Genomic DNA, 15,859 nt, shown 5'->3' with positions numbered 1-15,859 from the left:
CGACCCCCGAGCGCTCTCCCGTGGACTCCCGCGGAGCGGTGCAGGCCGTCGGCGGGGGAGCGGCAGCCGTCGACTCCCGGCCGGGAGGACCCCGCGGTGAGTGGGGCTAAGGACGTCGACTGCAGCTACGTTATTCCTGTTGACCCCCCGCCCCAGTGTGGAGCAGGGCTAAGAGATGTCTAAGGGAATGTCGGCTCCTCTGGCAAGCTGCACCGAGCACCATCATGCCTGCGTCCTCGGGCTGCCACGTGCCCGCGGTCTGACGTGGTCGCAGCTCCCGCCCACGCGGCCGCTGAGCCGGGGCGAAGGGCTCTGCGAATGCTGACGGTGCCCCAGCCCCACGCAGAGGCCGGGGCGTGCTGTTAGCCCCTGTTTCAAGTGGGGATGCTGGATCCATCTCTGGGATCACCCACTGCGTCAGGCCCAGGTCTCTGGGGGCCTGTGTCCCCTTGCTTCGTTCCGTGTTGGTGGCTGCGGCTCTCGTTTCCAGCAGCCAGCACATTTCTCTCCTCTCTGATGCCTGACCTGGTGGCGCTTGCGCTCTTGGAAGCAGTCCAGAGGGAAGGCTCCAGCCAGGTGCATTGCAGGAGCGGAGAAGCTGCTGCTTGCTGGGAGAACCAAGCGGTTTCCAGGCTGCAGGCTGGTGTGGATTCAGGCACACAGCACTGCTGGGATCCTCCCCCGCTGCACTGGGCGGGTGCCATCTTCAGAGAGAGCAGCTCAGGACAGCCCAGAGACCCTGAGCGGGGTAGCGGCAGCCCAGCCTGGTGCACCCTACCAGACGGGAACCAGAGCTGGCTTTGCTTCCCATGGTCTGTGCAGCACTCCCTGCCCCGGCTGTAATTTCACTCTTGATAGAGGAAATGGTTCTACATTCCCTGTGGTTTCACCACCGACCCTGAAGGGCACGTCCTAAGTCCAGTTCCCCGTGGCCAGTGGCAGGCTGAGGACCCTGGCCAAGGCTGGGAGGGAGACTGTCGCAGTGGCTCCTCTCTTTTGAGTTAGCGGGTGTCTCCCACCCTCTCACAGATGGCACTTATTGGGGCCTGTTAACAGCTGTGTGTCTAGTAGCTGCCCGCTGATACCCTGCAGGCTCTGTACCAGGGCAGTTAGTTAATATTCAATGTCCGTCCATGTGCACGTGGGAATGGTGAGTGGTGTGCTGTGAATAGAGCTCCCTGAGATCTGTACGTGGGAGGATGGGGTGCTGGACCTGGGAAAGCAGAGGAATGCTGCTCTCCTGGCGAGTTAACCCCCCGGCATACCATCCAGTCGGGTGCTGAGAGGGGCAGAGCCTCGATGTGTGAGTGAAGCAGAAGGAAAGGAAAGAAACTAGCCCCTTCCCCATTGACCCCCACAGCCCGCTCCACCAGCTCAGAATACTCAGTGCTCAGAAGGCCTGTCTCCTAAATTCTCATCTGTGGTCCACGTGCCGCTCATTAGCCGGGGGTCACTGCCAGGCATAGACACAGGAAGCAGGGTAATCCCATTAGTAGAGTGCTCTTCAAAGGAAGCCTAAAGAAGGCGGGGGCTGAGTCTGTTATTGTAACAGGAGTGACAGGTCCAACCTCCTCCCCCTGGGATTTGTTGCACACTAGCGATGCCATGCCATGCTGTCCCGTGCCGTTCCATTCCACCTGGGCCGTGCCCTGCCATTCTGTGCTGTCCCATCCCGTGCAGTGCCATTCTCCCATGTTACCCTGGGCCATTCCAGGCTGGCTTAGTCTTGTAGACTTAAGGCCAGAAGAGACCATTCTGGTTATCTGATCTGACCTCCTGCCTAACCTGGGCCAGATGATTCTGCACAATAATCTCTTCGGGGCGTCCAATAGCTTCTGAGTGAGCTAGAGCGTGCCTGAGCTAGACAGAGAATCTGGTCTTGATTTAAAAACTGCAACCTGCTGCATCCCTTGGGAAATGGCTCGTGTGGTTAACAACCCTCCTCGCTAACAACCCCATGTCCTGAGTTCTGCCGGGTGAAGCTATCCTGTGTCATGCCTTGCTGTCCCAGTTTGTCTTGGGTTACACCCCGCTGTCCTGGGGTGGCTCATCTTTCCTACTTGGGAGCCAGGAGGTGCTAACAGAAGAGGTGATCATAACTGTCCTTTAGGCCTCCAGATCTATAATTTTTGCTCAGCCTGAGTTTATAGACCACACAGCTTGTTGCATCCCTGACCCCAGCTGCCCAGTCCCACTGGAGCCTCCCCATGTGCAAATGCCTGTGAAATTCCCACTGCTTATTTATCATTTAACCCTGTTGTTTCTCCAGCCCAGTTGAGTTCACTTTCCACCCCATGAATTATTCCCTGTGCACGACGTCCAGACGTCTTTCATTTCACCCTTTCCTCTGGCAGCTTCGGCCTCACTCATAAATATTTACTCTGCCTGTGTGCACAGCGCTGTAATGAAATAATCAGTGGCTGGCTCGCCAGTGATGGTGGGGAGTGGTTCGAGGTGTACATTACAGTCCCTGCCTCACATTACTGAGAGCAGCTTTGAGCTCCGGCTGAATCATTTATTGAACAGAGGGTGCTGCATATGAATCGCTGTGTGTTGCAGGAAGTGTAATAACCAGGGGAACTGCGCAGGGCTCTTGGGAAGGGCAGAGACTCAGACTGGCACTCAAGTTTCTGTGCTTTTGGACAAGAAGGGGTTCAGTCCTGGCCTGTCTTGCGATGTAAATTATGTTATTAATTGTATTATGGTCGCTCCTGAAGGCCCCCACTGCAGCTGAGCCCCTTTGTGCTAGGTGCCATAAGTATACCTGGTAAGAGGCAGCCCCTGGCCCAGAGAACTCACAGTCTAAAGGTGAGAGGGGAAGAGATTTGCCCAAGATAACTCCCAAGGCAGTGGTGGAGCTGGAAGTAAACAGGTCTCCTGACTCCCAGTCCAGTGCACTATCCACTGGGCTACACATCATCGTTATGGGGTGCAAATGGCAGGGCTCACTGTCCCCAAGGGTTATCGTTAGAGCTGGGTGAAATATTTTGCCTGAAAAAATTTCTCATCTGAAAACATGGGTTTGTCAAAATCCAAATTTTCTCTGGGAAAATACTGATTCTGACAAAACATTTCCATTTTCGTGGTCAGGCATGCCCATGCTAGCTTTGATTGGGCTAGCATGGGGAACAATAGCCGCGAATATGTGGCTGCCTGGGCTAGCCGCATGAGTGCAAGGCCGCTCAGCCCCTGGGTACATACTCCGGGAACTAGCCCGTGCTGGAAGCTGTGCCACCAGTCTACGCAGCTATCGCTTACCCGTGCTAGCTAGCTCACCCTAGCTCCGGTATGTTCCACCTTCATGGGCGGGGCGGGTGTACTCTAACCAGATGTAGAGACGCATGATGTGTTTTCCTGCAACAGAGCAGAGGCTCCTCTAGCCCGTTATCCTGTCTCCAATGGTGGCTGGTCCCAGCTACCTCTGAAGTTGATTGAACTCTAATGGATAACAATGCAATACGAGGCCCATTCCAGCTATGGTTTTGTCCTATTTAGCATAACAGTGAATATTCCTATTAGCAGTAGAAATGCCAAATCCGTTTAGAAACCTGCTAAATTCAGGAGCTCTGCAGCTGTCTTCTCCTCGGGTGCACGAGGCAGAGGAGGGAGACCGTGATCTCGGAACTGGGAGTCTCCGTAATGAACAGCCACATGGCTGGGTTCTGTGCTCGGGACAGTCAGTACAAACTTGCTAATGATCGGGGTGGGGGTTGTGTCTGCTCCCTCTGATACCTCCAGCCCTCTGCTGCCGCCTCCTGCTTTGTATTCACAGGGAGGTGATTGGTGACTGGCACTTCCGCATCCTGGCTAGAAAAGCCCCTCCTGGAGAAGGCCCTTGGCAGAGAGAGATTATAATGCAGGGCCTTGGAGTAGGTAATCTAATGGGCCCCTTCTGGTGCTGTTCTCAGGAGCACAAGTGACCGGAGACCTGGCCAAGACAATGGAGTATTTCACTCCAAGAATGGTGGGCAGCAGTGTGGCATGGGGCTGGGTAGGCAGCGAGGCTGGGCTGCGTGGGTAGCCGGGGGACGGGGCTGCAGTCCTGTGGTCAGTGTCGCACAGGTGCACTGCTCTGCTTCATCTCTGCCCGTTACCCAAGGCCCGCTGGAAATGCGCTATGTGAATTCTGGACCTGCTCTGCGTTCACCTTGCGTTTGCTGTGCAGGTTCTAGGTATTGATGGATTTTCACTCAACAGAGGAATATCCTCTTCCTGCGGAGACAATTTTTTCACAGCATGACTGTATGTGGGGCCAGCCCTGGGTCTGGCCCCCTGGCTGTAGGTTTCATCCTCACCAGGATTCCAGAAAGGAGGGATGAGTTTGCATTTAGGGCGCTGGGCTGGGATTCAGGAGATCTGTGATCAGGTCTCAGCTCTGCCCCACGTTCCCTGTGTGACCCTGGGCAAGTTGCACGAGGCCAGATTGTCCGAAGAGCCCCCCTTGTGACACGGCCAGATTTTCCTGGTTGGCACCCGCTGTGCTGAGCTCCTGTGAAAACCTGCCCCCTTGTTTTGATGCCTCAGTTTCCCGCTTGTAAAATGGGGCTAATATTCCTTCCTGTCTTCCCTTCCTTTGTATGTCTGGTCTGATTAGACTGTAAACTCACCAGGGCACGGACTGTCGTTTCAGGCAGCGTCCCGCGCAAGGAGTCTCCAGTCTCAGCTGGGGCCTCGAAGAGCTCCGGTAATATCCCTAATAATACCCATTGGGATGTGCACATTGCAGCAACCGAGCTTCCATCCTGGCCCTCCAAAGGGTGTTTCACTCACAGGGCTGGAGCCCTGTGTATCCATTGCACATGGATAGATTAACTGCACCCTGGGTAGGAAGTTGCTCTCCCTTTCCCAATAGGAAGGATCCCCAAGGGACTAAGTGGCAGCGTTTTGTCACATTTGGGTTTGGAGACCATTTCTTTTCTTTCACCATGACATAGAAAAGCGCGAGAGAGAGAAGCTCCGGGAATGTTTGTGTCAGGCTTGAGATGTTCCCCCGGATTTTCCCTAATATGAGTGGAGAGTGCACGGGCAGCCCCCCTCCCTGCTGAGTTAGCGCCATAAATGTTTGATGGGTTCTGTCTTGCAGTCGGACCATCTTTCACCGGCGAGAAGTAAATAAATCATCCCCTCTTTGCGGGGGAGAGAAGCTGGCTGTGACGCTGAGTGGAAGCAGCTGCTGTCAGTGTGCAATGCCCAGCCCTTCTGAGCAGTTCAGTGGTGTGCACTATGGTAAACTGTCCCATGAGCTCATGTTTGTATTGTCGGCGCCAGCCGGCGAGAGACGTGCAAACGGTCACTTCTCCCCGCAGGCAGTCCAGAAGGATAACGCATGCAGAGCCGGGGGTGGCGGGAGGTGGCATTGTCTCTTTCTCAGCTGTGTGTGACGTGCCGCTCCCTGCGAAGCTGGTTAGAGCAGGCGAGTGGCAGTGAGAACTCCTGACTGCTAATGCTGGCTCGCTCTGTGACCTTGGGCATGTCCCTTGAATGCCCTGCCTCAGTTTCCCTCTCCTCACTGCTGGCTCCTGTAATTAATGCATTCGCTTTTGTTGTCTCGGTACGTGCCGTCGCAGGGCAGGGTGCTATACAGACAGTGAAGAAGGCAAGGCCCCTTGCTATGGGGCTTACAAGCTAGGGGCCAGATGCTGTCCTCCTATGCGCCCCGCAGGGTCCTGTTGAAGTTGAGTCAGAACAAGGGGGGCAGAGGAGTGGAGATTGCCGGAAATCAGGGGAAAGGTGAGCGGCTCTGTTTGCGCCTGGAGAGCCAGGCAAGGGCAGAAATGCAGCCCAGTAGCCAGCTGTGGGCCACAGGACGGGCTGGGTTTTACTTTCTTTCTCCTGTGTGTGACGTCACAGCATGCAGGGACAGTCCCGCTCCAAGGCAGTTCTAGCCTCTGCTAGCCACACTTCGCAGCTAACCCACTGGCCCGTTTTATTCTGGGGCAAGAAAATGGACACTGGGTAATTTCTGCCTCCGTGGTGCCTGGTCCGGGGTGCTCAGGTGGCGTGGGATGGCTGTGCTGGGCTGTCCGCCAGCAGAGTGGCTCAGAGCAGGGAGGCAGGTTTGTTGCATAGGGGCCTGAAGGGTCATGGATTCAGTTCCTGCTTCAGCCGTAGCCCCCTTCCCCGTGTGACCTTGGGGCAGTGACTTAGCTGCTCTCTGCCTGAGTTTCCCCTTCTGCCCAGTGGGGATAGCAGCCCTGCCCTGCCTCCCAGGAGGATAAATGCCTTAAAGATTGTGAGGTGCTCAGATAGTACAGCCTGGGGGGCCAGGTCAGACCTAGAGGGAGAGCCCATGGGGTGGCACTGAGAGGGGCAGGGAGAGGAGACAATTGATCACCAGCCTCATTAATCTCTGAAGCCACAGCACCTGGCCCTTGGCACAGTTCCCCGGTTCAGATAGCCATAAAGTGAGCTCGGCCTGCTCAGTTATTCTACCTCAGCACCCACCATCTGCCCCGTGAAACGCCGGCGTTAGGTTGAGGTGAGAGTGGCAATACTTGTTGCTGTGTGTGGGGATGTGGGCATTTGGCGGGCCAGGCAGTCTGTAGACACTAACCATCTGAGCCTCAGCAGCCCCCCCCTTCATTTTACAACAGGGAAACAGAGGCACGGAGCACTTAAGAGACACAGTGGCAGAACTAGTCACAGAACTCAGGCATATTGACTCCCAGTGCCGCTTCCAAGGGCACTCCAGTGAAAAGGAGGGAGGCAGGTGTTGACAGTGACAGCAGATTGAGCACTGGCTCCAAGATGCTGCCCCTGCTGCATGGCGCCAGCCAACACCTTCCCTCATTGCTGTTCAGGGAGCGCTGTGGGGATGTGCGTCATGTGCGATGCATGCTCAGCTCCAGCACAGCTATGTCCTGGGTTACGAAAAACCCGGCCAGTGCCAGCTGGCCTGGTGGGACGGGCATGTGGCATCAGAGAACCAGCTGCTGCTAGGAATCGCATCTGCAACCAGAGACAGGGGGAATAAAATGGGGGAGAATGGAGCAGCCAGGCCAGGCACGGAGCTGCCTGAACAAGGACAGCTGCCCACTGCTCTGCCGGCTTGGATCCATCCCTGGCACGTTCCCCGCATGGTGCTGGAGGGGTCACCTGCCATTCTGAACCCTGTAGCCTGCCCATGGGCACAGTGTACCCTGCTGTTTGGACCCTGGGAGCATGGCCCTTGCTTGGCAGTGCCAGTGTGTTACAGCTGGCTGAGGTCCTACGGTGTCAGCGCACGATCTCCAAGTGGAGGGTAGGGAGGGGGACCCATGATAGAAGGGAAGAAATATCCCGGGGCTTGGTATCTGGGGAGGAGGGGAGAAAGAAGGGTTACTCTTTAGATCGACTTCCCAAAGCAATGGGGCGATGGTGCCAGGGCAGCACGCTCCCTCCCTGTCACTGCACTCCTGGAAGGGTTAGCATTCACAGGATCACTTACACTGCCAGGCAGACCCGCCGTGCCATACGGGGATGGTGCCATGCTGCTGCATGCTCATGGGACATCATGCCAGCATTTGGTGCTCCAGTAGGGAAAAACTCTATTGGCACTAGCCAGCTGAGCCTCACAAACCACCACCTCATCTTACGGCTGGGGAAACTGAGGCACAGAGCACTTAGGTGACTTGTCCAGCTCAGTGGCAGAGCCAGGGATAGTGCCCAGGAATCCTGACTCCTAGCCCCTGCTCCAGTCCCTAGGCCGTGCGACTCCCCTTTGCAATCACAGAGGTGCGGTGCTGAGGGCCAGTACAAATGTGTGAGTTAATGAAATGGCAGCAAAGACAGGAAGGGGCTTGACAAGGCACCGCCAGGCAGGATTCCACACAGGCAGGCAGCCAGCAGCCCAGAGGACAGTCGGGCTGATCTGCCAAGCATGGCTCATAAATTCCTTCCTCTGGAGTCGGTGTCATTTCCCAGGGTCCTCAGCAGCCAGGAGCTGCAGCAGCAACAGATTTCCTTGCCTGTCCGCTGGCTCATCGTGGTGATTTGCTTCGTGCATCTGTGTGGGATTACAGCCACTTGGTCTTGTGACCATGCTTCTCTGTAAAGTGGGGAAGGAGCAGACATTCCTTAGCAACCGACATTAATTTCAAGCTGATTAGGAAGGCGTGCCATGGGTCAGTGGTGGTTGCTCCCGCGTATGGCCTGCAGACAGCACTGTTAAAGTGAGGAGGTGGATGTTCTTTCCTGGAGAGAGGCTCAGCTCCCCGGCACTCTCCTGCTCCTGTATTTTCAGTGCCGAGCGCAGGGGCTCCACAAGAACTTCCCCCCTGAGGCGGCGATGCCCCTGCGAACCAGGGGCACACGTGTTTGGAGACAGGAGGGCAAGCGGTGGGTAAATCCCACTAGCTGGCAACCAAACTTGTCTTACTGCCTCTGCTGGAAATATTGAGACTTTGCTCCTGAACAATACCTGGATGTGTGAACTGGCCAGGTGTGCAATTTAACATCGAGGCTGGGGAAGAGGGGACCTATCGGTGGATTCCTAGGATGGTCTCTCCCCTCCCCCATCTCAGTGCTCCCCCCCCCGTACATTTTCTGCAGATGCCTGGCACAGGGTGCAATCCAGTCTATTCCGAAGGCCTCTGACTTCCCCTTCAGGCGTATTGTACTGGGACAAAGGGATGAGCCATCTCTGGCTGGGGTTGATGGAACGAGAGTGACTCTGTCACAGGCAGGCATTATTCCAGCTTCCCTGCAATGGGGTGGTGGGATTTTAACAAAGCCCCGCTGTCCTGTCACGGGGTCCTGCCAGAGCAAACGTGGCTGGCACATGGGGCGAGCAGCGGAGAGCTGGGTGTAGAAGGGGCAGGGTCCTGTCTGGATAAGGAGAGACTGGGCCCAGCTTAGTGATTGTCAATCGTAGAAATGCGAGTGGGAAAGGTCTTTTAGGGCCATTTAATTCATCTGGTAAAAGCATGTTCCTTACAGAGTATTGCTGCTTTCCAATGAATTGCTCAGTCTGGCTTTAAAAGCCTCCAGCCTTGTGCCCCTACAGCTGGCACTGTTCTCCTTCTACGCAGCTGGCTCCTGCCTAGCTGTCAGGAGAGAGGTAGTAGCTGGTCTCGCATTTAGGACATGGGACTGGAGCTTAGGAGACCTGAGTTTTCTTCCCAGCTCTGCAGGTGACTTTGGGCAAGTCTTTTCCCATCTGTGCCTGTCTTGTCTATTTAGATGTAAGCTTCTTGGGGCAGGGACTGCCTCTCACTCGGTGCACACAGCTCCCTGCTGGCCCTGGGACACATCAGCCTGTTCTGACGGGGCTGGTTGCTGGCTGCCTTGGGACACGTCAGCCTCTTCTGATGGAGGCAGGTTGCTGCCTGGCCCTGCGTCAGGTCAGCCAGAGCTGCTCATGAGCATCTGCATCAGCACAGATAGTATTTACTGACTCCAGCTTGTCTGTAATAAATCCTGGCTCGGCACCGAAGCTTTACAGGGGACGTGGTTATTTGCCCTGGACCCTGTCAGGTCCCAGCAGGCAATAAACAGGGCCATGAAGTTGTCATTTTACCTTTCAGATGCAGAATGGACTTTCTGCTATCGAGGCTGTTACCTTGATTGCTGCTTTCTCCTCGCTCCGGCGCTCTGAGCCATCCCCACCCCACGGCCATAAATATTAAGAGGGATCTATTTAAAGCTGCCGAAAGTAAAATGTTGATTTATTTTTTTAATTTCACGCAAGGAACGGAGGTGACATGACTGCTCTGCACCTGCCAGTGCATCCTGCCCCGCTCTGTGGGCAGAGCCTGCAGCGTGCGGAAGGCTCCATGCAGTGGGTGCATTGATGTTTGCAGACTTCCCCTTCATGTGCTGCACATTGGGGTGGGGTGTAGCACCGTTACTGTGGAGCTAGGGGCTGGGAGACAGGGCGTCCCCCTAACTAGGGCCCTGGGCTAGGAGCAGGGGACTTGGGTTCTGGTCCCATCTGTGTGTGAGGGCTGCTGTCAGTGACCTGGGGTACGGCTTTCAGAAGTGCTCAGCCCAGGGCCTTTCAGTAGGCCTTAGGGGTTGTTATTGCCGGCTCTCAGCTAGTCCCAGGCGGGTGCTCAGGTACCACAGGGCTGAGGGCTGGATCAGTCCCTGGGTGCATGATGTGATTTTTTTTCCTGTACAAACATTAAAAAGACCCCCCAAAATCCAGATTTCACAACCTTGAAATTGTTTGAAAAATCAGCCCCGAGTTACCTGGGGGGCCCTCTGGAGTGGCACCCAGGAGCTGTGCGCTCAGTTCCTGCTGCTCACAGGCTCCACCTGTGACCATGGGCCAGTCCCTGGATCGCTTGTCTGTCTTGTCAAGACCCGTGAGGCAAGGGATGCCTCTCCCTAGATTTCTGCATAGAGCCGGGCCCTGACCTCCGTTGGTGCTTCTCCCAACGTAGAAATGATTACAATAGTCCCTAGCGACAGGTGTCAGCATCACACAGCCACCCCCTCTCCTCCCTGTGAGCACTAATTACCCCCATTGGAGGCCTCAGCAGAGGTGCCAGGGCTGAGACTGAGCTCCCCTCCTCCCTGTCGAGCTGGTTTCTCCAGGGCAGGGAGCCGGGTGCGAGGGAAGGCAGCCCTGCTGCCGCCTGAGAGGTAGCTGTTCTTCGGCCAGCTGGAGGACTGGCTCTCCGGAGGCGTCAGTCTGTCACCAGCCCCAGATTTGCTAGAGGGGGCCAGGGCTGCTCCAGGGCATGCTGACTGATGGAGGAGCCGAGTCATGCTCAGGGAAACCCCCACCTGCCTGGGAGGTGGCCAGGGTTCCCCCAGCGGGCTGTGGCCCTTGCTTGGTCCCTCTGTTTTTGACACACAGTTCGGAGCAAAGCAGCTGCATTTATCTCCTCTCAAGTCGCTGCCCGAGGGCAGGCACAGCTCGCCTGGGCTGGGTGCCGGAGGAGCACCACAGGGTGTCCCCAGCGGGCTGAGGAGAGGCAGGGCTGGAGCGCGCAGCTGCTGAGCAGAGAGCAGGCTCCGGAGGTCTCTTCCGAACCCGCGTGGTCCTACGACAGGCGGCGTTCTGCTGTGGTTGGGCAGCCTGTGGCTCTGGGTAGCGACGTCCAGGTGCAGTGTCTGCCCTCTGCAGGTGCCTCGTGTTGCCAGGCCACTGCTGAGGTTCCCAGGAGACCTGCCCATAAAAGTTTTGTCTCTGCCAGCACAGTGCGGTTTTCCCGTGTCCCTCGTTTCACTGTGTAATCAGGGCAGGTGGTAAGTAAGTGCTATGTCTTACCGTTGGGGGAACCAATGTAAGTCTGTATGTATGGATCATGTATTATTTGTGGCAGTCTTACAAACCGAATGCTGCAGCTGTTCCTAAGGAAAGTCGGTCCTGCGGTTGAGATGCTGGACTGGGACTCAGCAGGTCAGAGGTCGGTTCCCAGCTCTTCCACAGTCTGCTTATGTAACCTTGGGCAAGTCATGTCATTGCATTGTGCCTCAGTTTCCCCATATGTAAAACAGGGAGAATGATGGCCCCTTCTGCAAGCCTTTGTCTCTCTTTTCTACCTAGAATGCAAACTCTTCAAAGCAGCGGCTGTCTACCAATCGGTGTATGTACAGTGCCTCGTGCAGCGTGGCCCTGATCCACAGTGCTCCCATAATGATAATGTTGGGGTCAGCCCCTGTCCAGTGAAGGCAGATGCTGTGAAAATATCTCTGTTAGTTTACTCTCTCGCTTTACTTATACTCTGAATCTGTTCAGTGTGTCTGCGCTACGTGCGTAGTGTGGGTGTATATTGGGTCTGGTTCTGATAACAGTGACACCAGTGAAATCAAGAATAGCGCCGCTGAAATCAACGGAGTTTAAAACTGGGACAAATAAGCTCAGAATTAGGACCACTGGAGTATTTAAGGGATTTTTAAGGGTCTCCTTGAATCATTTAAAGGATTGGTTTCTTGATTGGGTGGCTGGTTTGGTCTTTGGCTGAAATTTGTTCAGCGTATTATGTCATGAGAACAGCTGGTCAGGAATTTTTCAATGACACTTTTTTTTGGTTGGAAAAATGTCAGTTTGTTGAAAGCAAAACTTTTTGCGTAAACATATCAGCTTCAAGGAAGCTTTCATCGGGAAAGGTTTCTCAGGTGCAGGGTGAGATTCCTGGTCAGAACCAGAGAGATGTGGGTGTGAGAGAGGATGTGGGTGTGCAGGTGTGAGTGGGTGTGTGCATGGCTTCCTACTAATGGACGATGAGTGCTCTGCGCGGGCACATACTGTCTCCTCCCCCCGCGTGACCTAGGGGCCCTGCTCCATTACCGTGCTGAGTAGGAAACCTGTATTTTCAGAGCCACAGGGTGGGAATGCTGGGCCCTCCTGGTGGCACAGAGGAGACAAGCTGATTGCGATGCCTGGATAATTGCAGCTGTGGGTCATTCCAAGTCAGCTTGCTCCCAAGGAGCTGCGATCCTTTCTGATTTGCTCAGGTGGAGCTCTCATAGACGATGTCATTATTCAAGTGGCTGTTTCTCTCTCTGCTTTCAGATGCCCTGATGTTTGCCCTTTTCTGTAAAGAGCAGATCTATTGGAGACTGGCGAATGCAGAGGCTGTGGCTGCGAAACCCCAGTAAGAGGTAAATATCTCTGCCAATGCGACTGGGTCAATGGCACGGCCTCTTCTTGCTTGAACAGACAATATTGCTTTCAGAAATCTGAACAGATCTCTGCGACAAGGGTGAGTTCTGAATGGCGCATGCTGGCGGGTGGGTCGGTGGGCGTGTTCCCTCCAGGGGTTTCACCTGAAATGACAAGGTGCTTTTTGCCCTCTGTTTTCTAAGCATGAAAATACTTCGGGCCAAATGTGGTGCCAGTTGCCCAGGTGTAAATCCAGAGTAGCTCCATTGGAGTCAGTGGGGGTTAGGCCGGTATGACGAGAAGCAGAATCTGTCCTTTTAGACACCACCCCAGAAGGTAGGTTCCCTCTCACCGCCTCCGTGCTGCTGCTGCCTTTAAAGAGGGAAGAGAGGCTGATGTAATGTGGAAGCTGGGAAGGCCCGAGAAGGGGCATTCCCCCTTGAACAGGAGAATGAGCCCCTTGTCTCACTGTGCAGGAGTGAAAAAGAAGCATGTGGTCAGATTCAGGCATCTCTCCCAAGTGAGCAGTTCTAGGACTCCCATCTCTGTCCCTAGCAAGGGCAGCTCCCAGGGTAGAAGGGCAGAGGCTGCGTTGCTGGTGGAAGGCACCCAAGTGGATGAGAGGGTTTAGTGAAAGGGGAATAATGATACCTTCCAAGCTCTGTGTGCATTGTGTGTGTGCGCTCTGTGAACAAAACGTGGGCAGGGTTTGGTCTTTTGCAGCAATTCCGTCTTTAATCCTGTGTGTCTCCGCTGTGTTCTGGGACAGCGAGTGCCACCTCGCCGAGATTTCGTTGTATCAGCATGCTGCTGCCTCTAACCCGCCTCCCTCCTCAGACCCTCCCCTGGCCTGCTGCACATTGCTGGAGTTCTCTCTTTTTGCATCTCTCTCTTTCTTTTTGTTTTTGGTAGAATGAGTGAAAGAGACATACAAAGTTTGAGCAAATGGGTATTGGTGCTCACTCTCTGCCTTATCACGCTATGGGGAAGATTGACACTGGCCTCATCACATCACAGAAGCCATTCAGGTAGGGCGAGTTGTATATCTTATTTCATTCATAACACCCCTGTATGCTAACCCAAGTCTACAGCATCTGAGTGTCTTGAATGGGGGGGTTCCAATGAATGGTTTGGGGATGGGACAAAGTGATTATTTACAGTCTTACTGGCTTCATTCTTGGCTATGAAGTTGCCATTGCTTTATTAACCCAGCTTGCCACCAGACCCCGTCAACTGCACTGCAGCACCTTGGTAGTGCTCAGCCAGGCTGCAATAGAGTTGCAAAGTTTGCAGATGATACTGAACTGCTCAGGATAGTTAAGATCAAAGCAGACTGTGAAGAACTTCAAAAAGATCTCACAGAACTAAGTGATTGGGCAACAAAATGGCAAATGAAATTTCATGTGGATAAATGTAAAGTAACGCACATTGGAAAAAATAACCCCAACTATACGTACAATATGATGGGGCTAATTTAGCTACAACTAATCAGGAGAAAGATCTTGGCGTCATCATGGGTAGTTCTCTGAAGACGTCCATGCAGCGTTCAGCGGCAGTCAAAAAAGCAAACGGGATGTTAGGAATCATTAAAAAAGCGGTAGAGAATAAGACGGAGAATATCTTATTGCCCTCATATAAATCCGTGGTACACCCACATCTTGAATACTGCGTACAGATGTGGTCTCCTCATCTCAAAAAAGATATGCTGGCATTAGAAAAGGTTCAGAGAAGGGCAACTAAAATGATTAGGGGTTTGGAACGGGTCCCATATGAGGAGAGATTAAAGAGGCTAGGACTTTTCATCTTGGAAAAGAGGAGACTAAGGGGGGATATGATAGAGGTCTATAAAATCATGCGTGGTGTGGAGAAAGTGAATAAGGAAAAATTATTTACTTGTTCCCATAATATAAGAACAAGGGGCCACCAAATGAAATTAATGGGCAGCAGGTGTAAAACAAATAAAAGGAAGTTCTTCTTCACTCAGCGCACAGTCAACCTGTGGAACTCCTTGCCTGAGGAGGTTGTGAAGGCTAGGACAATAATGGGGTTTAAAAGAGAACTAGATAAATTCATGGAGGTTAAGTCCATTAATGGCTATTAGCTAGGATGGGTAAGGAATGGTGTCCCTAGTGTCTGTTTGTCAGAGGGTGGAGATGGATGGCAGGAGAGAGATCACTAGATCATTACCTGTTAGGTTCACTTCCTCTGGGGCACCTGGCATTGGCCACTCTCGGCAGACAGGATACTGGGCTGGATGGACCTTTGGTCTGACCCAGTATGGCCATTCTTACGATCTTAGATAATCAGGGGCTGAGGACAAAGTCCTGTCACTGGGCTCAGGAAGGGACTGGCTAAAACCATGCTAGCGGGAATAATGTCCTGCCCAACACAAGGGTTGGGCTCAGTGAATCGAGAGCCTCATGGACTCACTGCAGTAACATGGGGCTTCCTCGTAGTCCCTTGCAGAAGCCAATAAAAATAGGTCAGTGGGATGTGTGTGTTCTCTCCACTAGAGGAGACACCCTAGGTAAGGCTGTGTTGGGGTTTTCACGTACAGCAGGGACTGCAGCTCTTTGCATGGATAGGGTTGTGTAGCCTCAGAAAACTTACGGCACTTCGCCTTAGGCACTCAACTTTTCTGAGCAGTTTGCCAGTAAATGTGTTAACTGGGCTCTGAGTTGTAATTATTTTAAAACGGGCCCTTTCGGAATTATTGTTTGGTGAGTCTAACCATTTTTTGGCTCTGAATTTTTGGATTTGAAAACTGGTTCACTTCTTGACTATAGCAAAATCTAAGGCATCTATGTTTCAAGTCTATTAATGTGTTAATTTTTGATTGCTGAATACTGTTAGTCATAACCATTTCTATCTAGGTCAGAGTGATTGTCATGAAGTACATTTGTCATCAGATAGACACTCTAGACTTTAAGCTTTCATTAAAAATATAAAATGTTATCCCTCCGGTTGTGAAGGTAATCTTAAAATATGAACGGAGCGTGAACTGATGTAGAACCCAAATCACATGGCAGTACACCTCGCTCTGACATGTTGTGATTTCCTTATACATCATATCCTGAGTATACCTACGAACCATCCCCTATCTGTGAACCTCAATATCATCTCTGTGTGTATCTGAATGTTAAGAGTATGTATTGTGTATGACTGATCAGATTTTTTTGAGGTTCTGGGCCAAAGCGACTGCATGGGAGAGTCAGTAATGTAGTGGTGGGGCTCTGTAGCGGGATGGCAAAGGACTAATGCTTGGAGACTGGTACTGGGTTAGGTGAAAATGCTGCCCTCTTGGCTTCCTTGCTCTCTAGTGTT

General features: G+C 53.3%; 1 protein-coding gene across 6 annotated transcripts in view; it reads left to right on the top strand.

Moving 5' to 3' along the window:
• TAFA3 (TAFA chemokine like family member 3) overlaps nt 1-15,859 on the top strand; it is a 71,438-nt gene that overhangs the window by 19,624 nt on the left and 35,955 nt on the right. For 5 of the 6 annotated variants that reach the window (XM_074936138.1, XM_074936137.1, XM_074936136.1 and 2 more), the window contains 2 exons: nt 12,446-12,534; nt 13,448-13,563. In XM_074936138.1, coding sequence (XP_074792239.1) covers nt 12,500-12,534; nt 13,448-13,563 — 151 coding nt within the window. In that variant the 5' untranslated portion in view covers nt 12,446-12,499. Of the gene's footprint in view, nt 1-12,445; nt 12,636-13,447; nt 13,564-15,859 lie in introns of those variants that run through there. The other variant, XM_074936139.1, reaches the window with a different exon arrangement.

Source organism: Natator depressus, chromosome 21, assembly GCF_965152275.1.
Source record: "Natator depressus isolate rNatDep1 chromosome 21, rNatDep2.hap1, whole genome shotgun sequence".
NCBI lineage: Eukaryota > Metazoa > Chordata > Testudines > Cheloniidae > Natator > Natator depressus.
The sequence above is the reverse complement of the archived record's forward strand: the minus strand, read 5'-3'. Positions and strand labels throughout refer to the sequence as shown.